This window comes from Arachis duranensis, chromosome 3, assembly GCF_000817695.3.
Source record: "Arachis duranensis cultivar V14167 chromosome 3, aradu.V14167.gnm2.J7QH, whole genome shotgun sequence".
In the NCBI taxonomy this organism is placed as follows: domain Eukaryota; kingdom Viridiplantae; phylum Streptophyta; class Magnoliopsida; order Fabales; family Fabaceae; genus Arachis; species Arachis duranensis.
Window position 1 is genome coordinate 8,326,221 of NC_029774.3, and position 27,002 is coordinate 8,353,222.

Consider the following 27,002-nt stretch of genomic DNA (forward strand, 5'->3'; position numbering starts at 1 on the left):
AGGGCTGTCTGCAACCTCCATTTATTATCCATAGCCAGGACCAGGAGAGAACAATATCGGTAGTTAAAGTTGGATACGAACTATTAAGGATAATTATCAGTCGGTAAAATTAAACTCGACTACACTCAAATTCCAAAATCTCCCTCTTGTCGTTGGGGATAATCAATGAATAAAATGGCGGGTCAACCCCCTTTATGTGAGCTAAAATTTGCATACAAACTAAGGCTTACACCAACAATAGAAGGCTTCATGGCACAATCTAAGATAATGAACATCCTCTCAAGCACTAGCTTTATCAGCACCTGCCAACTTTCTTCTCTGTTGATGCTCTGCAACTTTGTAATCTACCACTTCGCGGAACAGGCTTGGGTCAAGCACACAGTTCTCGCTCCCATATACAGCAGCTTGAACACTTGCCATCAGTTTTGCTATCTCCCTTCCAGAAAATCCTTCGGTTTTAGCTGCCGCTTCCTTTATGATATCATCAGTCAATCCTTTAATTTCTATCTTTTGCGGGTTTCCTTTGAACAAGCTTTGAATTGAACCCGACTTCCTCGATCCGGCTTGGGCTATGTACTTGTCCAAATAGAGCTTAAGAAGTTTAAAGCGCTCTCCTTCCCCAGGTAAGGGGAATTCCAAGACCTCATCAATTCGATCTGCCACAGCTGAATCAAGATCACCTGGTCGATTTGTGGCAAGTGCAAGGACTATGTCTTTAGACTGGTCACCAGTTCGGAAGAGAAGAGCATTTAGTGCACTTCTTTGTGCTTCACTCATATAGGTCTTGTTCCGCCTGCAAAGTTGATTGAGTGCAAACAATTGTCAGGAAAACAATGATAATAACTAATAATCTCCCTCTACCAAATCTTCTGCTCACTTAAAAAAAGAAAGACAAAAACAGTATTCTCTTGCAAACTGGACACATTTATGTGGCTATAGACATTAGGAAAAATAATTAATTGAAGTTGGAAGCAGCATTGCTTACTCGCACAGAAATGCATCGGCTTCATCAATGAAAAGCAATAAACCCTTTTTTGATTTCTTAGCCCAATCAAACAACTGGTGTATTTTTGTTACAGCCTGTGATCCCAGTGGAGCAACATCTCCTCCAGTCATCAATGCATAATCTAACCCCTACATAAAATTGAAAGAGAAACAGAAAACCACAATTAATTCAAAAGGAAAGAATTCCAGGGGATAAAATAATGAGCACAGAAAGTCAACTTATTTCTTGTGACCTATGGATGAGAAAAGTAGATGATATTTAACACTTCAATAGGATGACAAATATAGTTACGAGTAAAATATCATACAGATTTACGAGCCAATTCTCTAGCAGCCATTGTCTTCCCAGTTCCTGGAGGGCCATAGAAAAGCATGTTTCTGAATGGTGCTTGATGTGCTTTTGTATTTGCCGTTGCAGATGACAGCTGCTCAATCCGTTTTTGAAGTGAAGGATGCAAAATTACATCACCAAAACCATTTCCATTTTTCGAAGTTGCATCACTACGACGAGACAGGGAGCTCATGGCCCGGGAAAACACACCAGACCAAGGGTATTTCCCTCTGGATGACTCTCGGATCAATGATGGTTGTCCCAAAATTCTATCCACATATCCCCAAATAACCCGTGCACCTTCCCTGTATTGAACAAGAATGACCAGCACAAGCCATTACTTCAGTGACAGCAACTTAAAAAATCATATCTTAAGTCATTATGAATATTACTAAGACCTAGCATGCAGATGACAGTACGTTACAAGTTACTATGAGAAAGAAGGAATCCATTGATGTGGAAAGTGGGAAAAAAAAATAAAAAATAAAAACAGAAGTACTTAAGGTTGATGATATCTAAAAGTGAAGGCTGTGCAATATCACAAAGGTATTAATTTAAGACCTACACCAGCTCTAAGTATTTCTGCATTTGTGTGAGTATTATATCTAATATAAAGAGATATTTAAACATGTTTCTAAAGCTCCCAAGTCAAACTTCAAACTTCCTGATGAAGGTAAAAATATCTGCAACTACACACAGAAACGGTATAGTACCAAATGCATCCACAGAGGAAAACCTTTAGCTGAAATACATACCATAGTACCTATGCTTCACATGTCAAGTTTTGGCCTTACAACATTGAAGCAGAGAAAAAGATTCATCTTTCATCAGTAAAATAATAATATTTGGGAGTTTTTTCGTTCTTAGCTAATATATTGATAAGTGGTAACTGACAATTGGCATCATGAAACCAAGGCCAAAATCCATCAGTCAACCATTCGGTGAGACAGATTGACCAGTTTAGGTTGAGTTTTAGAAAAAGAATAAAACAAAGGAGCATGGTAAAGAAATTTTACTAATTGAGCAGATGGAAACAGACGTGCAATGCATGCCATGCCAACTGTAAGCTTCTAAGAAATCCTAAAAGGGATCATTAAATTTATGAGGAATTAATTGCACATTCCAAGTTTGCTGAATGATCTATACCTCGTTGTGTAGACCCCAGCTGCCAGGGCAGTCACTCCACCAACTGCTACAACCAACTTGTTTTGATCTGTTAGAATGGCTTTCAATCCCCCTGCGGAAGATATATCAAGTGTTCATGTTCAGGGTTATAAGTAGTCTATAAATCTAAAACCACAAATGCACAGAGACATTCATGCATCTGGGGGAAATGTACCTCCAATATGTTCAAAAGTAGTATTGATGGCAGCGACCCATTTTTCTCGCTCTGCATTAGCACGATCTACTAGCATTCGCCTGTTGACCTCTTCAGCTAGCTTTGCTTCATGTGCTCTTCCTTCCGCTTCTGCCATAGCCCTTACTCTGATTGTTTCACGTTCGATCTCAGCCTTCTCTCTTTCAGTTTGCCTCCGTTGTGCTTGAATCTGTTCTTCTGTTGCACGTCGAGCTTGCTCCTGTCTGATTGATGATTCTTCTTGCATTTTTACTAACTCTTGATTCCTAGCTCTCTGGTACTCATTTTCTGCCTGACAATAACAATAAAATAATGAGAAACACTGCATCACCACATAAAATAAACACATATAAATTCCCCGAATTTCAGAAGGTTTAATACCTGCATCCTCTTCCTTGCCAATTCATCCTCATATTTAGCAATCTGGGATTTAGTTTGTGCTTGATGCTGGGATAGCTTTTTTTGTTCATCATATATAATCCTTTGTCTCTCCTGCGATACAAGCAAATAACAAAATACACACAAAACAAAGGACAAAGCAAAAGATTAAACATGAATATTCAACTATCACAGACAGCTTCAGTTTACTATACCTAAACATTAATCATTCCAATTAAAATAAAGTAAACTAGAACACGTCACGATGATCAACTTACAATTTCGTGTTGTGCTTTCATTTCCTTAAACTCTGCCACCTTTGCAGCCAATTCAGCTTGCTTTGTCTCCTCTTGTTTTTTTATAACATCAAAAACCTTTTTTTAAAGACAAAAAACACAACATATCAATTACATAAACAACTACATAAAAGCCAGATTAAAATTAAAAAAAAGGGCATTATAACAAACACCCCCAGTGCAAAGTCCGAACCTTTTTGCCATGGGGAGATGAGGAAATCTCCTTGAGTGCCTTGACACCTCTCTCCAGAGCCTCAGGATCAAACCCAGCAGAAGTGGTCCTAGGATGGTCATTTCGAACCTTAGGCTGCGGCGGCGGCGCCTCCGGCGGCGATTTTCCATCGGAAGGAGGAGGCGGTTGTGGCGGTTGTTGGGGAAGGTTGGTGAAGGCCATCAGCATAAGAAGCAGTGTGGTTTTGAGAGAAACCAGCTGCGGCTGCTATGGCTGACAACAAACCCGCCGCATAGGTTGTTTTCGCCATTTTGTTCGATAATTCGGAAAATGAGAATGAAAAGCAAAAAGGGGGAAGAAGGTTTAACACAAAAAGATGAGGTTTTTAAGTGTTAGCTTCCATGGGAATGAAAAAAGAAGAGAGCTTTCGGTTTTTCATTTCAGGGGTTTTGGTAGGGTTTCCGAGTTTTTGCTTTTCTTGCACAGCAAACACGGAGTGGCGGGTAAGGATTCGGTTTGGATTTGGGGATCCGACCCGGCCACGGCTTAACAAACCTTAAACATGTTACAAGACCTAATTGACAAAAGAAAAAAAAAAATTCACCAACTAACATTTAAAATCTATTAAACTGTTAATTTTGGTTGAATTCATTTATTGTAAAATTCTACAAAAAAAATTGTTATTTTTGAACTCACACAAAAAAGAAAATTTTAATTAGTCACAAATAAAATCACCTCTATAGTTGTGAGACTTGCTTACAATCTTAATTATGGCTTCCTTTATTATACATGTATTATTTTACATAATTATAAGGCCATATAGTTAGACAAATAAATGGTTTTTTTTTTTACCAAATTAAGTAATCACTGCTTCCCTCTTTCATATATTAAAAAAAAGATTTGATGATGCTGAAGTGAAAAACGTTCTTTGAATATAAAAATATGTTGGTAAGACGATTTTTTCTAATATGTAATGCTTTGTATTTTGATTTATTGTAACAATTTTGAAAATGGTCAGAGAACTTTTATTGAAAAAATAACTAAGTATATTAAAAATAAATATTTCACAAATGTCTTTTATAAAAATAAATTATATTTATCATCTCATACAAAATCGTTATACTAAATTGGAATAGAGTATCACACATCAATAGAAGACTAAAAGAATCTTACTAATACATTTTTATGTAAAAAATTATTTGAATTTCGAAATTATTGAATCTCCCTTTAAAAATATTCTAATTTTAAGACTTTATTTCTCTTGTGATCTCACAAATAATTACTTAATTAAAATTTTAACCTCTTTTTTCATTTTTCATGTGGAAATGAATGAAAATTTGCGAATCATAATCACTTTTGAATCTAAGTTGACATGTTCTACCACACTTGGCCATGGAGAAATAGTTCTTATAATCACTTCTTTTATTGTTCATTTTGTTTCTTGCTTTTAAGTGTTCTATTGGGCTGCTGCGTTTGTTTACAGGACACTGACACGTGGATACAGAAATACAAAAGCATATTTGGGAAAGGAGACATGGACAGAGACAATATGTCCAGAGACACTAAATTAGTGTATTTTATATCCATCCTGACATAAAGGACAAAGGGATAGGGGTGTTCGTGGTGCGGTTTGGATTGTATGCTAAAAAAAATCCGATCTGATCTGATCCAATTTCAAGCGGTTTGGATTGGATTGGATTTGCGGTTTTATAAATTAAAAAATTAAATACATATAACAAGTCTCAAACATTAAATTTTAAATAATCAACAATGACATAACAAGTCTCAACAATATATTAAAAGGGTGATGCTAGGTAACCAAAAAATAATTACAACATAGAAATGTCACATAAAAATTCACATTCTCTTGATAAGTAAGTGATATACACTTTCTTATCACTTATCCTCCTTATCACCTACTATTTTGCTGTTTGGAGTTATTAATGTTTTTTCCAAAATCATTTCAGTTTCTCTCAAATCAAATCTCTAATATCTCTCAATCACATTATTATCCATTATAATACAATAATTCTTTGCAAAAATTATGAAAATTAAATTAAAAATTTTTAACAACTTATATTTTACATATAGACTATTAAAAAATAAAACATAAAATATAAATAAAAATTAAAAAATAAATTTTTAAAAATAATAATTATTAACTCATCATATTAAAATCAATAAATAAACATACATATGAATATTAAATAAAAATATTAAAATAATTAAAATCATGACCTATTAGTACACATATGAGATAATTTGAAAAATACAATAAGACGTATATTTTAAAATTTGATAATATTAATTATAAAAATTTATTAATTATAGACATCATATAGGTATGAAATTATGAATATTATGAGTACAAATTATGGATGTTATTAACATGAAATAACGGATGTTATGTGTATGAATCTATGGATATTATGAGTAAATTTATCAATTAAATAAATTAATTTAAGAATTTGATATTTTTTTTAAATTCAATTATGATAAAATTTAAAAATATCTGTGTTAATTTTATAGTTACTTATGCAATAACTAGAAAATTATATGTGTATGGATGTAATATCTAATAAACATGAATTTAATTTATAGATGTTAATTGTATGTAATTATGGATGTTATGTATATAAACGTATGAATGTTATGTGTATGAACTTAGTTAGTACAATATAATTATAAATGCACATAAAAACACACAAAAAAAGTTAAAACAGTTTTTATCATACCTCATCAAAACTAGTGTAGTTTTTTATATTCTCGAAAATTGATTGACTGGCAATAACCTCGTCGGGTGAGTCCATCTGTTGTTCAAATTCTTCAACACTTTCTACCATAGGTACCGTATTAAAGTCGAATTCAAATGACATACTATTTGTAATGATAAAGATGATTTCTTATTAAATTCCTTGACCTATTCTAATTGTGCTCGCAATGATATTAGAGTTGTGAATTTTGAATGAAAATAATTGAATTAACGGAAACAAAATCATATTAGAGTAACAGATTTTGTATCTCTCTATTGAATGATGATAAATGGCTTAAAATAAAAGAAAATTAATTACAGTAAAAAATGATAATGATAATAATAATAAAATAAAAAAGCATATATGATAATAATTAATTACAATTATTGAATTGATGTGATATTATCATATTTCAATTAGGCAAAAGAATAAAGTAAGAATCAATTACAATGATAAATCATAACCGTTATTAATTATTATTATTAATCTTTATATGAACATATCAGAGGAACTATATATGCTATTACGTGTGTCTTAGGACAATTAATATCATATAATCATTTTTATTTTATTCTCAAATATAAAAATCAAATTATAAAAGGAAATATTAAGTATTGATTACAAGAATGCCTAATAATAAGAGATATGATATTATAATTAATCTTATTAATAAGTGGAGTTGATAAGAATATGATAAGTGGAATGATAAGTAGAATAATAAGAGAGTGGGCTAAAAAATAAAATTGTTATTAAATGATGTAAATAAAGTATATTATAGAAAGTTTTGACTAATTATGGTTGAAATTTTTTGGTTACCAATCTTTTTCCTATTAAAAAGATATAAAAATGTATAAATAATTGAACATGTTATAAGTATAATTGTAAATATAATAATAAAATAATAATATTATAACACATTGTGCGGTTTGGATTGGTTTGGATCGGTTATGAAAAGTAGATCCGAAATCCGATCCGATCCAGCGGTTTACAAAAAATAGAATCCAATCAAATCTGAATTAGTGCGGTTTTAATCGATTTTCGGTTCGAATTGGATTGAATGAACGGTTTAATTTGGATCGGTTTGAATTTGAACACCCCTACACAGGAACACTAACAAGAGTCACAACTTATTTTTCATTCTTTTTTTCATTATTTTTGTTAATTTTTCATAATTATATTTTTTTATTATTATATTTTTCATCTCAAATTTTTTGAATGAAAAAAATGAGAATAAATTAAATTTTCATAATTTGTTCTAATTTATCACCAAACAAAATATAAAAACACAATTTTATATCTCTGTCTATTAATATCTTGTTATATCATATTCTCAATGTCTTGTCATGTTTTGTTTTTAAAAACAAACGTAGCCTTGCTGACATTCATGTGGAGGTACAATCCTCAAATATAGAGTACTTAAGATTTTCACCCAAATATTAAAGCCTCAAAAAGTACATGTCCACTTAACAAGAAAAATATTATAATCAAAGGTCTTTGTCAGCATCATTATATGAAAGGATATAGGAAAGTGCAAAAACAACAAAGTTTTAATTTCCTTCAAGGTAAAGAGATTAGTTATTTACTTTGATTGGAATGGATCTAAGGGGTTTACACTTTCTTAATGTTATTCCAAATTCTTCTTCCATATCAATATCCTCAGCTTTTGAATCATTTTCAAGCTTCCAATCAAAACAATTAACCAATGAACCTAACATCAAGAACAAAATCCTCATAGCATATGTTAAACCAGGACATATTCTTCTACCAGCACCAAATGGTATCAACTCAAAATGCCTCCCTCTAACATCAGTTTCTACTCCCAAGAACCTCTCTGGTGAGAACAAATTTGTGTCATTCTTCCATACATTTGAATCCCTTCCAATAGCATAAACATTGATTAGCACTTGTGAACCTTTTGGTATGGTATAGCCATTGATTTCTACATCAGTGTCAGCTTTTCTTGGGATCAAAAAAGGCACTGAAGGGTGCAAACGAAATGTCTCTTTCAATATTGCTTGTAAATATGGTAATCTTGCTATGTCTGATTCCTCAACTTGGTTTCCCTTACCAATTGTTTCTTCAAGCTCCCTTTTAGCCTTTGTCATAGTGTTTGGATTGCTGAGTAATTCAGTCATTGCCCATTCTAATGTAGATGTGATTGTATCTGTTCCAGCAACAAATAATGTCTAGCAATGAAAATCCAAGTCACCAAGTAAGAAATAAATTGTAAAATCAAAATATGTAAGTATACAATCACATTCATAATTGATATAGCTGTAGTTGAATTGAGTAAAGAAAGTATGAGAAGAGAGCTTATACCAGCATTAAATGTTCAATATTTATTTTGTCCATCTCTTTGCTATTCTCTTGAGAAATGTTAAGAAGAGCTTCTAACATGTCCTTATTGGTGTCAGAACCTGTTTTCAGTATCAACTTCTTCCTTTGGTAAATCAAGTCATGGAAGATATCCAATAACTTCCCAGCATAAATGGCATTGTGTGCTTTAATTCTTTGTGGATCAACCATTCTCAAGGCTGGAAAATAATCAGCCAAGTTTGGTTTTCCACTCTCTTTGGTGATATTGGCAACTAAATCCTTGAACCGTGCAGCAGAACCTGAAGATTGAACCAAATCCATTGAAAAAATTGTGTTGGACAATAAATTTATTGTAGTCTTGAAAGCTGCTTCTCCAACATCCACTCCTTCTCCAATTTGGCTACTTTGATGGATCTCCCCAAGGAGTTCTTGAACTTTCTTGCGACGCAAGTCTTGCCTCGCGTCAATAGTCTTGTTGGCGAATAACTGATTGTTGCATATCTTCCTAAGGGATCTCCAAAGAGGTGTCATAGGCATGAAGGCAATGCTATGAATATGGTGATTGTGAATTCTTGCTGCCTCCGGAACGGTGCGATTCGATAAGAACTGATCATAGGTTTGGAGCACCATTTTGGCCATTTCAGCTGAAGAGATCACTATGGTGGTTAATTGTCCCAACTTCAAAGTCATTATGGGGCCATGAATCTTTGCAAGAATGGCTGAAGAATGGTGGGGTTTATTTCCAAGTTCATGTAGGTTTCCAATGATGGGAAGAGGAGAAGGTCCTGGTGGAAGCTTATAGTTTGCTTTGCTTCTTCTTACATTTAGATAATGGAGAGAATAAAGAGTGGTGCAAGTCAAAAGAAGAAGAAGCAGCATCACAAAACTTACTAAGTCCATTACATGAACAATCAAAGGTAGAAAGTGATATGTGTTAGAGGTTACTACTTACTAGTGTAATGATCTAAAATAAATGCTTGTAACTTAATGTAAAATGGAAACAAAAACATAGGGAAAAATGTTATTTTTGCATAACTTTTGTGGACATAGTCCTTTTTGTCTAAGTCCCACATCTTACTCGGCATTTCTTCAGCAGCAATGTGTTCAAAGTCCATAGGTCAAAGCATAAGCAATATTTTCGATTGAAAATTCTAGTGACTAGTTTCGGTATGCACAAATTATGGAGCGAAGAGAAATTAATGGCTGAAAATAAGAAATATTTTCTTTATTCCGAAAGTACACTACGTCATATTATAAATATACGGTGGTTATTATTATGGTAACTATATCATGCCTATACGATTTTAATTTAACAACACTTAAAAAGTGTTACTAAAACTTAGTGACGCTTTTTTTTATATTTTTGTAATATTTTTTACTTATTGAAAAAGGGTTACTTTAATTTTAACAAAATTTTTTAAATATTGTAAAAGTTGTGTAGCTACCATAATTACCATAGCATATAGTTGACTTCTCTGGTGGCACAGTATAAAGTGGCTTACCATGGCCAAGTTTTGACCTGCGAATGGTGTCTTTACACGTAGCATAAGAAAAGTGGTATCTTCTTAACGCAATGGTATTTTAGGAAATTTGCCATTTAATAATTATAGTTTGTAACATGGATTTAGGTTTTGGTTTGAAAAAAAAAAGAATAAAACAAAAACTTTAGATTGTCCAAAAAAAATTACACAGCCTTTTTTATATAAAACTCAAAAATATTAAAATAGAGCAGACAATAAAAAAGAAAAAAAGAGTTAGAAGGTGTAAATTTAATCAACGTATAGGACTTATTTAAGTTTGAAAAAAGATAAGGTTAAATTAAAAAATACAACAAACGTAATTTATAATTAACGTATTTCTGTTACTTATATTACAATTACTATAAATTAAAATTCTTAACAAAATGATAAATTAAAATTTGGTTAAATACATTTGAGTTAATTAAAAAGATAAAATTTAGTTAGCTAAAATGATATAATTCGGTAATATGATGAGTAAAAAATTCACTTAAAATTAAACATACTAATTCTATTAATCATTTATAAACTTTTGTTCCTTTAATTTATCTATCTTGTATAACTATTGAAAAAAAATTAATTATTTAAATAAATATTTAAAAAAAATTATACCTAAAATTGTAGAAAAGTCGTTAATAACTATCAACGAGCCGCTAATATTATTTAAAATTAATGCTTATAATGTGTTCTAATTTTTTTGAAATGTAATATGCCGGTATTTTAATATCTGTTAAATTAAATTTTAATTTTAATTTTTAGTCCAACATTTTTTATCACGTCTATTTAATTTGAAAAATATAACTCAAATTCTAAGAGTTTTAAATTAATAAAGGCTATAATTAACTAATCCATTAATATGTTAATTATGAATTGCCTTTGTTGTATTTTTTTAACTTAACCTTATCTTTGTTTTTTACGTTAATTAAATTAATAAGCCCTATATGTTACTTTTTTTTCTTTCTTGTCTGCTCCATTTTGATATTATTGGGTTTTATATAAAAAAAGCCTGTGTAAATTTTTTTGGACAATCTAAAGTTTTTGTTTTATTCTTTTTTTTCATACCAAAACCTAAACCCATGTTACAAACAATAGTTATTAAATAAATTTTTTAAAATACCATTTGTGTAAGTTACCGCATTTTACATTAACATACTACTTTCCTTATGTTACGTGTAAAGACACCATTCGTAAGTTAAAATTTGGTCATGGTAAACCACCCCATGCTGTGCCACCAGAGAAGTCACCATGTAAGTATTGTTAAAATTAAATTCACACTTTCTTTTTATATTTTGGTAACAGTTTTTTTAAGCAACACTTTTTAAAAAGTATTGTTATAGAACATCATAGTCACAATAGTCACCGAAACATAATCATACTAGAATCACCTTCTATATATAGATAGATAGATAGATAGATAGATACACCAAACAAGAATTATTTTACATTGACATAGCTAAACTTCTTCGATGGAGACTATATTTCTTAAATATACAATATACTTGGCCTAGTGGCCATCTTATTTGGTTAATATATAGTACATGATATGATTTTCTTGCTCAATTAAGGTGCTGATTTAATGATGAATTTCTGAATTCCATGCATGGAAGGATAGTGTAAACTACAATTGGAATTCTAACTATATGATTCAAATGAACCCAAGTTATAGAACCTGAGATTATTGGAACCTGTGATATCTTTGGCCCTGTGACTTCCACAAAGAAGAATTTTTCTTCTCCAACTTTAGAAAATGCAAGAGTTGATGGTTCCACCTTGACTTTGAGAATATGTGGCACATCAATGATAACATCATAGGTTGATTTTGGCATGCCAACATTTGTAACTGCCCTGACGAAATTGCCCTTGATTGCATTCCCATCTTTCACTGCTAGTGACAATGAAGGGTAGTTTAGATCCCATGGTTTCAATGCTTTGGTGCTTTTACAACCATTTCTAGGACCTTCCTTGCAGAAGAAGTCACTGTAATCTTCTTTAGTAGCATTAAAAACTAGGCCAGGATCCACTGCATAAAGTGGTTTAACATGGCCAGAACCATATGCAAATTCCTTCTCATACTCATGCATTTTGGGGTCCATAGGATTTGCTGCATTATATTCAAGAACACATTGAATATAATCATTTTGACAAGTGATCCGTGTGTAAATAAGCGAGGAATCGATGAGGCGATGATACCTGTGGTCATGAGTGCAGACTTGATAGCTGCAGGGGACCAGGTTGGGTGAGTGGCCTTAACATAAGCCGCAGCGCCAGTAACATGGGGGCAAGACACTGAAGTTCCAGAGATAATATTGTATTCAACACTTCTAAAATCTTCAGTTCCAATAAACATGGAAGGTGATGCAATAGGAGACCATGCTCCAAGAATATTTACCCCAGGAGCACAAAGATCAGGCTGTCAAATCAAACATTGAAATAACTGTCAATTTGAATAAAGTGTTACATTTGAGAAATTAACATATCATAGGTATTAAATTATCCAAATACATGGAGTTTCTTTAAATAGATATATAGTGATCCATTTTATGATTACATACCTTGAGAATGTCATGATTAAAAATGTTGGGGCCTCTACTTGAGAAACTTGCTACATAAGGAGCATCCTTGTCCTCCATGGTCTCACTAAACATTATGTTTGCCTTTGGTTTACTGCATAAACTAACCTGAATAATTAGTACTATTGTAAATTCATTTTATGCCAAAGTTTTATATAGAATATAAGAATGGTATGATTTTACTTAGAGGATTTGATGTATTGTGATACTTTTGAGATCTCCTTGTTACTGATACTTGCTGTTTGGAAGAGGTAATTCTCAGCATAGTTCTGTTGTGGTCGATTTGGGGCTATGACCCCTGCTCCGGTTGCCATTTGGACTCCGGCGCCACCCTCACTGTTTTCGCAGAGGACAATTTTTCCTTTAACTTTCTCTGAATTTAAGGAGCCAGGGAAGCATAGACTTGACTCTCTGGGAATGTAATTGGCTGAAAAGTTTGTAGCATCTCCTCCCAAAATCAAAGGATATGATATATTCTTAACATTGTAAGTATTGATAGAATTTGCCTGCATAGTTTCATAACTAATAATGCATTTATTCCATAACTGAAATCTCTTCTAAAATATACATCAATATTTAGATTTTCAAAAAGGGCATTCACCATCACAATATGCAAATAATAGTAATCAAAATGAAACAAGAGTGTTTGATAATTGTCTCAAGACAAAAATACAAAAATAGTTGAGAAATTTGTTATCATACAACAAACAAAAAGAAGAATTACTTACTGTGATTACATCTCCATTTCCTAGAACCAAAGGTGTCACAAATTTTCTGTAAATGGTGCTAGCTGCAACAGTTAGTATCCAAGGAGGGTGATTAGCTAAACCTCCTCTTTGTGGACCTTGATTACCAGCAGCTGCTATGGTTAAAATTCCATTCTTCACAGCATGAAAGGATCCAATTGCTACTGGATTGAACAAGAACCTCGACTGCAAGTATCCTGCGAATGAGGCCGATATAATGTCGACCCCATCTGCAATTGCATCATCAAAAGCAGCTAAGATATCTGCAGCATAGCATGCCATGTTCCAACACACTTTGTAAACAGCAATTCTGGCATTAGGTGCTCCACCCTTTGCAGTTCCCTTAGCTAGCCCAAAGTAATTGGCTCCCACAACCTCTCTTCCGGCCGCCACCGATGCAGCATGGCTTCCATGGCCAGATTCATCTCTTGCTGATTTAAATTGCTCTTCAAGACCAAAGCTTTGATAATACCGGGCTCCAATGATCTTACTGTCAGCATTTCACATTCATTTTTCAGTTTGTCACAATTTGATTGTTCAAACTCCAATGTTATCTTAGAAAACCAAAATGAAGAAAAGTGCTTAATACTTATTGCAGGTGAAGTTATGTTCTGTTTGGCACTTTCCTCTCCATTTTTTAGGTGGTGGACCTAGTCCTTCATCATTAAAGCTTTCGGATTCAGGCCAAATTCCTTCAAGTTCATGACACAATCCAAATGGAATAATCTTATTAGTACTACTATTTCTGTTTCAAATCGATTTGATTAGTCAATGTAACAAATTAGTATACTTTGAAATAGAAGGAATATTGAGTTGTTGACCTGTGTCAAACATTCCAATGATGATGTTTCTTCCATCAAAAGGAGGTGTAAGTTTGGATGCATCATCAGTGAATTCCATGAAATCCCATGATCTTGTTGTTTGAAGCTCCAATCCTAGGTTTGGAAAAACTGACACTACCTCTTCCATATCTACACATAAAATATGATATTAGTAAATCATTTTTTTTTTGAGTAAATCAATGAGTAAGCTTGTATGCATTTTCTGTCTTAATTCTTAAATTTAATGACAAGTTTACCAGAAATTATGGCAGCTTCTTCTTCAGATAGCATAGCTGCAAATCCATTAAAGCTTCTTCCATAACTGTAAATCAATGACTCCTTTGCTGCATCAATGCTACAATCACAATTTTCAAGTGCTAAACTTTCTCAATAACAATATATTGAATAATGAAAGCTTTTGGAATATTTGTATCATAATTATAAATATAGCATCTTATAATAACTTTTAGTGTAAGCACCCAACTTGGTTCTTAAAAAAATTTAGATATAAAATTTTGTCTTTTTATTAATATAAAAGTTTTCAGATTAATTCTTTTTTCGAAGACTAGTTTATCTTACAATGATATTTTTTATCTAATTATTTTATAACAAAATTGATTAAAAATTTATTTGTCCATGTATATTAAAAATTTTATTAATACTGATGAAGTGACCAATTTATTTGACGAAAATAATTCTCATAAACTTTTAGAATAATATAAATTTATTAAAAATCAAAATATCTAATCTAAAATTATATTAGGGAAACAAACTTTTAAATTTATTAATTATTGATAGGTACATAAGAAAATTTTATAACCTTTCATGAACCTCTAATAGCATGGAATGATGCAATGATTGTGTGGAGAATTCATCCCAGTTATTATTGTTCTTCTCCCCCATATACACAATATAGATCTGCATATACATACAACACTTTATGATTGTTGCATTTATTGTTAATTATTGTATACACTAAATTGAAAATAGCTTGTACTAATATACCTGTTTGTAAGAAGACTGAGCATGCATCAGCAATGAAATTGTGAACAAGAGAGTGAAAAAAGGTGATTCTGGCTTAGTCATTTTTTGTTCTAATTAAGTTTTTGCCTTTCTTTTCTCAAAACTGAAATTAAATAAAGATTTATAGGAGTTTACATTAATGGAATATAAACTTAATTACTTAGTTGAGCAAATTATAATCTCTTGAAATAACTGAAAGGTGAAAGTTAACATTCAGTTAATTGTATATTAATTGGATTAACCAACAAAATACCCTTTCCTTCACTCACTAAGAGAAAAATGGCCCTTAACAATTGTGATGAGCTCAACAAGCTAAAGTGCAATTAAAATAAGACAGATACATCCACATCTTTTTTTAAGACAACGCAATATTTTTCTTTATAAAAATGTCGGCTTTTTTATTTATATACGCTTATTTCCAAAATGTGCATGAATAGAAAGTGTTCTCAAAATGCACAGCTCCATTTCACGTCAAGCATTCATGAAACGAAATTAGTCACCATTTCAGTCTTGGTGCACGCAAAATGGAAGAACTCATTACTGTGCGTGCCAGAGACTCCATTAATCCTCTTCCATCCAAAACTTCATATCCATCCTATTTTCTGTTTCGATCTTTACCTGGACCAGTCCTTTTTTTCCCCTTCAACTTCCATATCATTTTTTTTGGTTTCCCACAGTATCTCCTAACCCGGCAGGTTAAGAACTAATCCGTCGCGGTACTGAGTTCCATTTAAAGGCTTGTCCGTTGGTCAATGGGTTGCTGCATGCACAAGGCGTGATTCGAACTCCCGACACTTGCTTAAGCGGACTAGTAAGCTAACCACTACACCAACCCAACTTGGTTATCATTCTTCTTTGACTGTTATGAGAAACAGAAAAATCTCATGAATCTGAAAAAAGCCCAAAAACAATTAAGAAACCCAAACAATTTCAGCCCACTTCCCAAAAATCCCATAATCGCACACTCACATTAACTTTTTGAATGTAAACAGCCGACACACTCTGATAATCATCTGCTACAACCTGCGCTGCTAGACTTTTAAGTGCACAGTCCACAGAAGAACGAAGCCAGGAGTCACAACATATACTCCATGCCACGTCGGATCCATACATATGGATGTTTGTTCCCGTCCATACCAGAGAATTTGCCCTTAAAAATACCCATAAACCATGAAGAGATAACAATATATATATGTTAGGAAGGTACAAATGTTGTATGTTATGACTTATGAGTTGAAGAAGAGGACAAGAGGGACGGAAAAAAAATCCATTAACCACTACTGATTAGAAGAAAATCCCAAAGCTACACCGTTAATAGTAAAAGATTAGATATGTGTTAATTTTATGGGTAAATCACACAAAATATATTAGAATTATCCTAGTGTTGATAAAAATGGTTATTAATAAAAATATTTTTAAATTATTTAAAAATATAATAAAAATACTCAAAAGGATATTATTTTTAAATAAGTGACAAACGTTTTTTGTATTGGACAAATTGTTTATGTATTTGATTCAAAATTTTATAGGAATATTTATATAATTATTTAAAAAATATACCCAAAATTGATAAAATTTTTATTTTTATTTTTTTATAAAAGTATTATTGGTTGTTGATAAAAAAGATATACTTAACAAAAAATAATCAAATTTTAAAGATAAAAATATCTCATTTTTTTAATCATATTTATAAAAAATCGTATCAAAATTTAAACAGAATATAATAAATAAATAAATAAATAAAGGAACACGATTGAATATATGAGTTAGAGACAATTTGGGTTAAAAATAAAAAATGTACAAAAATGATAACACAGTGAAAGATAAAAGAAATGTAACCCGATGGCTGTGAGAATGTGCTCAAATAGAATAAACTTGGAAATAGTGTGATGTTCCTAAGGCAAATAAGGCTTATATGGGAATGGGAGCTCCATTTAGTGGTTGGTGGAGTTGAGATGTGGTCTCGCGTGCACCAGGGCTAAAATAGTGAGTAATTTCTTTTGGAGGATGTGTGCCTTGAAATGAAACTGCTCATTTTGAGAACACTTTCAATTCATGCGTATTTTGAAAATAAATAATTTTCTCATGCATATATAAATAAAAAAGCCAGCAAATGTCTATCTGCATGTTTTAGTGTTTTACCACATTTTAATTAATTAATCCTTTTTGTTTCATGAAGAATATATAAACATAATAAATTAGGCAGGGAATAATAAACAATGAAATATAAACATAATAAATTAGTTATTAATAGCGATATTTTTAAATAATTTTATAACCAATCCTTGATATTTAGGTTACTCAATTGCTTTTTTTCTTTCTTTTAAAAAAAAAAAGTTTAGTCAAAATTTATAGAGGAATTAACCGATTTACATGACAAATATTATAAACCAATTGTATATTTTAATGGATATTATTTAAAAGTGTATTATTGACCAATAATTTACTATATATATGACAAAAATTTAAACTCTCAGTATTTATTTAAACAATTAAATATGTTGATCGATCAACTTCTTATAATAATCATATAATCTTCAATCCATCATAGGGAATAAAACATACAAAGACACATTGGCATCATCATTGACTTTGTATATAGAATAAGAAACAAATTAAATGCAGCGAATTAGCTAATGGTAGCTAGCGAGCTTTGCTTTGAGTTCTTTTCTTAATATCTTGCCGATTGAAGATTTTGGGATTGCGTCAATGAAAATTACTTTATGTAGCCTCTTGTAAAATACTACCTGTTCACAACAAATTAAATTAAAATATGTCATGCATTATCTTATTAATTAATTATCTTCTTATCAAATACAACTAAATTAATTAGGTATAAATATATATATTATATAATTTACCTGTTTAGCTATAAAGTCCTTTATAGCATCCTCAGTAATAGGATCATTTGATGACCTCACCACAAAAGCAACTGGTACTTCACCAGCTACATCATCTTTTTGCCTATATATGCATGTATGTGCAACAAACCATTTAATAATTATTATTAATAGCTAATAGCTAGCTTAATTAATTTCAATGATGATACATATATATAATTATATATACTTACGGGACAACAGCTGCATCTTGAATGGAAGGGTGGGTCATAAGAAGGACTTCAAGTTCTACCGGAGCAACCTGAAAGCCTTTGAATTTGATGAGCTCCTTGAGTCTATCAACAACGAAAAGCTCATCATCATCATCCACATACCCAATATCACCTGTATGAAGCCATCCCTCTTTATCAATTGCTTCTGCTGTCGCCTTCTCATTATTCAGGTATCCTACACAATATATATATTTGTTACATTAATTGTTTAATCATAAAGTATCACGTGTTAATGAAAAAAACATGAAATTAAGCACAATTGTAATTTATATTTTTCATGTTTATTTTATACTAATTAGTTTTAGTGACAAATTTTAATATATATCTAACATAGCATAATTATTCTCTTTTATATCATGTTTTCATTTTCTATGTCATAAGTATAAGTTAAGTTTGATTAATTGTAAAATTGATTTGATGATGTGAATTGAATATATTTTTGTTCAGATGACTAATTTTTTGATATACAAAAGATTATTTTTACAATAATATATACCTTTCATGATTTGTTGACCTCGGATGCAAATTTCACCCGACATATTACGAGGGAGAGAAGAGCCAGTTAGAGGGTCAATGATCTTCATTTCTGCATTTCTAATGACACTGCCACACGATCCTGATTTAGTTGTCATTGGATACTTTGCAAAAGTTAATGACATTGATATCACTGGTCCAGATTCTGTCATTCCTAAAGCCTGAAAAAACATGCAAGTATTATTAAAATTAAAGTTATATTTCTTATATTTTGATAACATTTTTTCTTAACAATATTTATTAAAAATCATTGTTTATCAATAAAAAAAAACTTTATTTTAATTTTAATAGTATTTTTTAAAATACTATAATTATCAAATCACTGTAATATAAATATATAATCATACTAAAACGACTCTAATATTATTTGTGTACCTGTCGAAGGATTGCTTGAGGCAACCTACTATGGAAAGCCTCCTCGATGTCATTTGCAAGAGAGGCACCTCCAGACATCACCATCCTGATGGAGCTAAGCTCATACTCCTCCACCGCAGGGTTCTTTGACAGTGCCACCACCAACGGCGGCACTGCCATCACTACTGAAACCCTGTGCTTCTCCACAAGTTCCAGCATCGTCCTCATCTCAAACTTCTCCATAAGCAACACCCTACACCCTACTCTCATAGAGCATAACATCACACAGTGTAGTGCGTAAATGTGAAACAACGGTAGCACACAAAGCACTACATCCTCTTCCTTGAGGTGCAAGTTAGGGTTCTCTCCCTCCACCTGCTGAGCCACGTTTGTTACCAGACTCCGGTGTGTTAGAACCACACCCTTTGATAACCCCGTCGTGCCGGAGGAAAATGGCAGTGTCACCATGTCATCAGGGTTAATATCCACCTCTGGCAGCTTTCCTTCATTTCTGGAAACCGTCGAGAAACTCATGCACTTCTCTGGTGGCTTGTCCACAGTTATCACCTATATTGTATAAATACAAAAACACCACAATTTTAAACGAAAAAAAAAGATAATAATACTTGATAAAAAAAATGTATATGGTATAAATATTACTGTGAATGTGTTTTCTTCTTGTTGTTCTTGTTTGAGCTTGTGCACGTGCATGGCATGTGTGATGACGATTTTGGCCTTGGTGGCTTTGAGCTGCTTCGTGATTTCAAGAGATGTGTAAGAAGGATTGGCAAGGGTTGAAGCTGCGCCGAGCATAGAAGCAGCCCAAAAGGAGAACACGAATTCCGGAGAGTTTGGGAGTAGGATCATTATGATGTCACCTTTGCGGATTCCAAGGTTGAAAAGGCCCATGGCCAAGCTTCTAGAAGCGCGGTGGACATCAGCATAGGTGTACTCCTTACCATCGCTGGTGATGAGACAGGGGCGGTTGGAGACTTGGGGGAGTTTTTGAAAGGAATAAGTGTGGAGAGGAATGGTATTGTTGATGGGTATGTCTGGTAATTTTGATTTGAAGATGTGGGTAGTTTGGTAACTTTTGTTGATGAAGTTGGTTTCTTTTGGATCAACGGAATAAGTTGCTACTAATGATGGTGCCATGGTATCTACTTATTTCGTTTGTACGGCCAAATTTCTTTGTTATATCTCAAACACACACACGCACTAGCTTAGTGATTGTATGTGTTGTATGTAATGAGATATTTTGGTTGTAGCTAGCTTGCTTCAAATTTATAAGGAATAAACGGGAAGGGGTTTTTGGTAATTTGGCTTCTCTGGTGGTGGTATATAGCATATCATCAGATGCATGCATGTGGACAGGTTGCTGCATGGAATCAAAAGCCAAAAGCAGCCACTAATAATTTTTGGTTGGAATCTTTAGTTTTGTGACTAATTTGGTTGGAATATAATTGAAAGTGGTGGCTATTCTCAATCATTGTTGAATCATGATATGTGAGTTTGTTATCTTCTTGTACATTTGATTAGAACTTTATTTTTTTATTGTACTTTTTTTTAAAAGAAAACATAATCTCTTTCTCTTTTTGTAAGTATTACTAAATAATTATTTAATAAAAAAATTTATTTTGAATTTTTCATATAATTACAAAATAATTGACTCTTTTTATGATATTTGTAGTATTAGTACACTCCAGATAAAGTAGGGAGTGCAACACTCTTTAAAAATTAACTTATTATCAAAAGTTATCAGGTAAATTAAATTTATTTATTATTATTTTTTTTATTATGGGCTGAACAAACAAATCGACACTAACAAAAAAATTCATTCCCTCACTTAACACAGGACGACCTTTACACCACATACTCAGAAAAATTTGATCGAATTCCTCCATTACTCTAGTATTGTCGATGTGGTGCCTTCAAGTATTTTCACTGTATTATTTGCTCGCAAGTGCTTCCACTATTGTTCTGGCTGGTCACGGATTTTGACAAAGTCCAAAAAATTGCTGCCATAAAATTTGTATTGCTGCTGTTACAACAAGTTTATTATCTTTTATTTTAAATTATTCTCAACGTGTACGTAATAGAACGAAAAATTAAAATACAATTATATTTAAACAATTATTTATATCATTTTTTATTAATTTATTCAAAATATAATTAAATTTTGAAGCTAACTGGTATAAAATATTACAGATACAAAACTAAAAAAAAATTATTTGTATATGAATGAGTTTAATAAATAATTATTCCATTTAATATATAATTAAGAGTATCTTTTTCTTTGCCAACGAACTATAGTTCAAATGACATAATCTCTCTATATTCACCTAAGAGTTGGTAGATTCGAGTCTGCTTATCTTTGGTTTAAAAAAAAAACATACTACTAAAAGAGTGTATTAGTATAGCATTGAGTGACAGAAAGCTTTGCGAGGAGTTATGATGATGATTACTCCTTTGAAGATAACATTGGCGATTCATTGAGAAGTGATGAGAATTGAAGTGACACACTACATACAGTGGCGGATCCACGGGGGGACCTAAGGTGGCCATGGTCCCCCCCAAATTTTTTTAAAAAAAATAGTAAAAAGGATTGTTTATATTCAATATTATAATTTTATTTCACACAAAACAAAATTTATTTAAATTTTAATATTATATATATATATAACACAATTTTTTTTATCATTGTGTTTATATTTAATATTATATTTTATTTCACACAAAACAAAATTTATTTAAATTTTAATATTATATACATAATATATATTTAATATTATTTTTTAAGATTTTAATATAACTTTTTTTAGATTTAGTACATGAATTTTTAACTTATTTTTTATATATTATTTTTTTTAATTCTAAAGTCCAATAATTTTTTTCTACAGACATATTTTTAATATTTATATATTATTTTTTTATTTTGAACTTCAGTTCAATATCTAAGATTTACAAAAAAAATCTAAAACTTGTAAAAAAATGATTAACTTGATTAACAGGTTATTTTTTTAAATTCAGACCATTTAAATAAGATATAATAAATAAGAGTTCAGATTTAACAAATTCATAAGATATGCAGCACTCCATATTTAGTAAGGAGCGTTTAAGGATAAACCAGAGATTCGCGTTATTTTAACTACATGCGATTTTCAAAATCAGATTTGATTTCAAAAGGAAAAAGACCATAATAAATAAACATTTTCTTTCTTATTTCAAACAATAAAAAAAATACAAATTTCATTTAAGTTCAATTATTATTGATATTTAGTTGCACATACATATAATAAAAGTTATCAAATTGATTATTTAATTGTCAAATTAAATTATTGAAAAAACTCTAATAAATAAAATTAAAGTGATTAGAATATTAGATCAATATTTTTTTATTATTAATATTTTTCATTTAAGTTGATTATTAATATTTTTAATTTTGATAATTAACTTTAATAATTAATTTTAATTTTGATGTACATGTAATTCGATTTGTTTTATAAGTAGAAATTTATGAACAAATCACGATGGAGACATGATGAAAATCCGTACACGCCGTAACGCATCTACAGACAACATGTAGGAGTAGAGTTAATTATTAGGTCCCATCGGGTCAAAACATTTTGACTTTCAAGTTTATTGTGAAACTACCTTCCTAAAAACATTTTTTTGAAATTTGTAACTTCGATAAATATGAAAAAGTGACAAGTACAAAATATAAAAAATGTATTTGGTATAATTATTTTTAACATTTAAAACAATTTTGATAGATATAAATAAAATAAACAGTAAAATATTAATATTTTAAAACATTAGTAATGACTAGGCTTGGTGTGAACTCCTTTAAGAAAAATATTCTTGCTTCTTTGACTTACTAACTTCATAGAGTCAGCCCTAAGTTACTGGCTTATCGCTAGCCAAGTTTATTTTAGTCGAAATAAAATCACAAAAAAGCCCTGGTTCTCAACTGGGTTGTTTGGTCAAGAATAGGAGTGAACATGTATCGAATTGGATTGGATATGACCAAAATTTTGATCTGATTTGCATTAAAATTATCGGATCGGATTTGATTCAATATTCGCAGTTTTAAAGTTGGATCCAATTTGATCTGTATATTTACGGATCGAATCAGATATCGAATATATCCGCAAAATATAAAAAAATTTAAAAAATTTTTTTATTAAAAAAATATTAATAAAATTTATTTTTTCTATTTTTTTAAGTATGTTTATTCTTAAAGTAATTTTAAAATACTTTTTTTCAATAATAAATTTAAATAATACAACATATATGATAATTATTAGTTGAAATAAAACATAAAAAGAATATTTATTTATTTATTTATTTATTTTTGCGAATTTGTTAATATGCGGATGCCTACATAAAATCTGCAATCCGATTCTATCAATGTGCAGATCCAATCCGATCTGATCCGATAGCCTTGCGAATCGGATCAATATCCGTAATTTTTAGATTAGATTCAGATAAATACTGCGGATATGTGGATCGGATCCGATCCATGAACACCTGTACTCAACTGCATGTTATCTTGTGGTAGGTTTGTACAATTTGATTTTGAATAATTTACTAAATTTCCTTGACAATTATTTTTGGTTCTGCTGCATGAAGCTACACTGAGATTTTATATTCTTGGTATAATTTTATGTTGTGTCTTTCATGGTCATGTATGAGACTTTAAACAATCATCTAAGTTTAGTTTCAATTTTACACATCGAAAAAAAAAGTTTAGTTTTAATTTTGGGGTGAAAATTTTTTTTTCCATTATAATCTAATTTGAATGAAAAGTAAGCTGATATAGATGCTACAACCTCCTATTTTACGTGTTTTTTTAAATTATTTCTAAAGAAAAGCAATTGCAAGTGAAATTAGATTTCTGCTTTGGAGAAATTGTTATATCTTTTCTATACTTGAAAATTTAGTATAGATTCCATTAAGTGATCAAATTACACTCTTATTTGATTATACATGAAACTTTTATGTATAAAGTATTTGGTATAATCAATTACCTTTTACGACTGATTCAATTATCTTTACGTGGTCATTTTTTTTTGTATAGATCTGTCGAGAACAAGAAGCTTGTTGTGGGCATAATAAAGATTCTAGTGTTCCACAAAGGTAAAGTACCTAAGGAAGATTGAACTGATTGGGTTTTATTAGTCTGATCGCAAAATGAGCACACCCTATGATAAAAATATATGAAAAATGGCGGCTACTCCATTGATAAAAATATATGATAAATGGCGGCGCCTAAAATTTGTGCTGGACAATGGGAAAATTATTAATGTCCCATGTTAACATGTGGATGATGGAGTCTGGTGATAATTGGTTTATTAAATTAGTGTCGGGAAACTGAATTTAGCCAAAACCCGAGTTTGAGCTAAATATCCGATTTATGTTGAAAATTTCTAAAAATTAGTTTAAAATTAGAAAAAGAATAAATCTCTGCGACCAAAATCATTTACATACATAAATGCGCATTTTTCTCTTTTTCACTCCTATTTTTTTAAATATTTTAAATTTATGTGCGTTTTTTTTTCACTTTTAATACTGTATTTTTTTTGTTATTTTTTTATTTTATTATTGTGGTCACTACATCACCTTCTCTTCTTCTTTCTTTTTTCATTGAAATTTATTCTCCTCCTTCTTTTATCGTTATTATCACTACTACCACCTCCATCTTCTTCTCCTTTTTTTTTCTTATTTTTATTTTTTCGATCTCTTCTTTTCTTTTTCTTCTCATGATCCTCTTCCATCATCATTATCATTATATATTATCATCATCGTTTTTTTCTTAGATGTATAACAGAAAAAAATAAAAAAATAAGAAGAAAAAATATAGCATTAAAGAAGATAATTTTATGTTTTTTAATAAAATTTTGTGTAAAAACTAAAAAAAATATTTATTATTGTTAAAAAATTTTGGTGTATTTATAATCTGTTAATTAAATTATCCATAATTGAAAACTCTTCATCTTCTTCCTCCTCATATTCTGCTTCTTCTTTTTCATCATCGTTATCATCTTTTTTTTATTCATCTTTTCCATCTTGTTTTACCTTTTCAAGTTTCTTCTTGTTTTATTCTCTTAACAAGAACAAAAACAAAAAATCAAACAAAAAAGAAGAAAAAATACATAATGCTGCAAAATTACTAGAAAGATGATGAACCTACATTCATTCAACTAAAAGAAAGAAAAGAAATAAGGAAAAAAAGAAGAAGAAAATACATGCAACATTAAAAAAAATATTTTTGTGTATTTGTAGCAAAATTTCGGTTTAAAAACTAAAAAATTTATGTGTTATTGTAAAAAAATTTCGGTATATTTTTATTTTAATAAGTTCTGTATAATTTAAAATTCTATTTTCTCTTAATATTCTGCTGCTTCTTTTTCTTCTTATTTCATTTTCTTATAATTTTTGTTTTATTTTGGTGCATTATGTAATTTTAGTGTATTTCTAAGTTAATTGAGGTGGATTCTGAATTTAATTTCAGAATTAATTGAGGTACATTCTAAAAATAAGCTCAAACTAAAAGTGTATATAATTTAGATTCAGAATGCACCGAAATTAAATCTATAATACACTAAAATTACTTAATGATAATCCTCAATGTAGTGAAATTTCTTAATGATAATCATCTTAAAAAATTGTGTCACAATTAAAAAATTAAGGTATCAAATTTGAGAAGCTTTTGTGTAATGATTAAAAAATTTTGGTGTTATTTTCTGATAAATTCTTCATAACTCAAAACGTCTCTTCCTTCTCCTTCTTTATCATTATCGTTATCATGTTCTTCTTTTCTTGTTTATTTTCTTCTTCTTATTTTACCCTCTTAATAAGAATAAAAAAAACACTCAAAAAATATATAATGTTACAAAATCAATAAGAAGAGGATAAGGAAAAAAGAATGCAATAACAACAGAAGCAATAAAAGAACAACAACATGGATGAAACACGCGAAGAAGAAGGAATACGAAGAAAAAGGAGAAAAAATACAAAAAAAGAAGAGAAAAAGGAAGAACGCGAAGAAGAAGAAAAAGAAATGCGATTAAGAATGACGTGGTTTAGATTTTGTTGGATTATGATTAACTTAATTGGACTTGGTTGGTAAAAATACTTGGATATGTAGTAGGACTGTTATAAAAAAAATACTACATATCCTTTAAAATTTAACCTTTTTGTCGATCTTTTAATTTAAATAATATTATTTAATTATTTCTTAATTAAAAAACATTCCTGTTTTTTAAGTAAACTAGTTGTTAATTGGATTTAATTTAAAAAAATACTATTCATCTTTTAAAATATAATTCTTTAAATAACCTTTAAATCTAATCATTTAATTATAATAATTTTTTAATCACTAATTTTTCATTTTTTAAGAAATCGTATCAATTGAAATTTAGTTTAATTTTTATATCCCTAAATTTTTTTATATTTTTGAACCTTTTTACACTATTAAGTTCTTGTTAATTATTTTATCTTAAAACATTAAAAACACATTTTTTTTAGAAAAAAATCTCAAACCAATTAAATACAAATCATTATCTTCTTATATGTATTTGATTTTATAAAATTATTTATTTATTTATTTATTTTTGTTAAATATGGTTAAATTTATTGATACTAATTCTAATAGTCAACAACGGTTAAAAAGTAAAGACAAAAAAATAAAAAAATAAAAAATAATAGACAATTA

The 27,002-nt window shown here is 30.3% G+C and overlaps 4 protein-coding genes across 4 annotated transcripts; all 4 read right to left on the minus strand.

The window, feature by feature from the left end:
- Positions 1–5: 5 nt before the first annotated feature.
- Positions 6–3,985, minus strand: LOC107477350 (uncharacterized). Its single transcript, XM_016097346.3, is given in 9 exon segments — positions 6–793; positions 986–1,134; positions 1,314–1,641; positions 2,483–2,573; positions 2,676–2,985; positions 3,075–3,185; positions 3,350–3,445; positions 3,561–3,756; positions 3,758–3,985. Coding segments are annotated over 9 exon segments (1,887 nt in total). The 5' UTR covers positions 3,850–3,985; the 3' UTR covers positions 6–279.
- A 3,878-nt stretch (positions 3,986–7,863) lies between these two features.
- LOC107477418 (geraniol 8-hydroxylase-like) lies at positions 7,864–9,508 on the minus strand. The gene is made up of 2 exons (XM_016097429.3): positions 8,612–9,508; positions 7,864–8,478 (listed from the first exon to the last, which is right to left on the minus strand). The coding sequence occupies exons 1-2, from the start codon at positions 9,506–9,508 to the stop codon at positions 7,864–7,866; spliced, it is 1,512 nt and encodes a 503-aa protein (XP_015952915.1).
- A 2,173-nt stretch (positions 9,509–11,681) lies between these two features.
- LOC107477419 (subtilisin-like protease SBT4.3) lies at positions 11,682–15,348 on the minus strand. Its single transcript, XM_016097431.3, has 10 exons — positions 15,268–15,348; positions 15,083–15,180; positions 14,520–14,617; positions 14,263–14,412; positions 14,031–14,133; positions 13,424–13,931; positions 12,879–13,201; positions 12,678–12,789; positions 12,316–12,535; positions 11,682–12,226 (listed from the first exon to the last, which is right to left on the minus strand). Exons 1-10 carry the CDS (start codon positions 15,346–15,348, stop codon positions 11,682–11,684), a joined length of 2,238 nt encoding a protein of 745 aa, XP_015952917.1.
- A 2,517-nt stretch (positions 15,349–17,865) lies between these two features.
- Positions 17,866–20,518, minus strand: LOC107477420 (4-coumarate--CoA ligase 2-like). Its single transcript, XM_016097432.3, has 6 exons — positions 19,946–20,518; positions 19,307–19,852; positions 18,894–19,092; positions 18,359–18,572; positions 18,147–18,249; positions 17,866–18,032 (listed from the first exon to the last, which is right to left on the minus strand). Exons 1-6 carry the CDS (start codon positions 20,438–20,440, stop codon positions 17,919–17,921), a joined length of 1,671 nt encoding a protein of 556 aa, XP_015952918.1. The 5' UTR covers positions 20,441–20,518; the 3' UTR covers positions 17,866–17,918.
- Positions 20,519–27,002: the final 6,484 nt, after the last annotated feature.

What these genes read in the sequence shown, in the direction of transcription:
- LOC107477420 (XM_016097432.3), bottom strand. Translation starts at nt 20,440, where the DNA reads ATGGCACCATCATTAGTAGCAACTTATTCCGTTGATCCAAAAGAAACC. An exon ending in AGGTCAACAAATCATGAAAG is followed by an intron (nt 18,573 to 18,893) that starts GTATATATTATT and finishes TATATTGTGTAG; the next exon opens with GATACCTGAATAATGAGAAG. An exon ending in AGGACTTTATAGCTAAACAG is followed by an intron (nt 18,033 to 18,146) that starts GTAAATTATATA and finishes TGTTGTGAACAG; the next exon opens with GTAGTATTTTACAAGAGGCT.
- LOC107477418 (XM_016097429.3), bottom strand. Translation starts at nt 9,508, where the DNA reads ATGGACTTAGTAAGTTTTGTGATGCTGCTTCTTCTTCTTTTGACTTGC. An exon ending in ATATTGAACATTTAATGCTG is followed by an intron (nt 8,479 to 8,611) that starts GTATAAGCTCTC and finishes TTTCATTGCTAG; the next exon opens with ACATTATTTGTTGCTGGAAC.
- LOC107477419 (XM_016097431.3), bottom strand. Translation starts at nt 15,348, where the DNA reads ATGACTAAGCCAGAATCACCTTTTTTCACTCTCTTGTTCACAATTTCA. An exon ending in GAAATGGAGATGTAATCACA is followed by an intron (nt 13,202 to 13,423) that starts GTAAGTAATTCT and finishes GAAACTATGCAG; the next exon opens with GCAAATTCTATCAATACTTA. An exon ending in CAATACATCAAATCCTCTAA is followed by an intron (nt 12,790 to 12,878) that starts GTAAAATCATAC and finishes TAGTTTATGCAG; the next exon opens with TAAACCAAAGGCAAACATAA.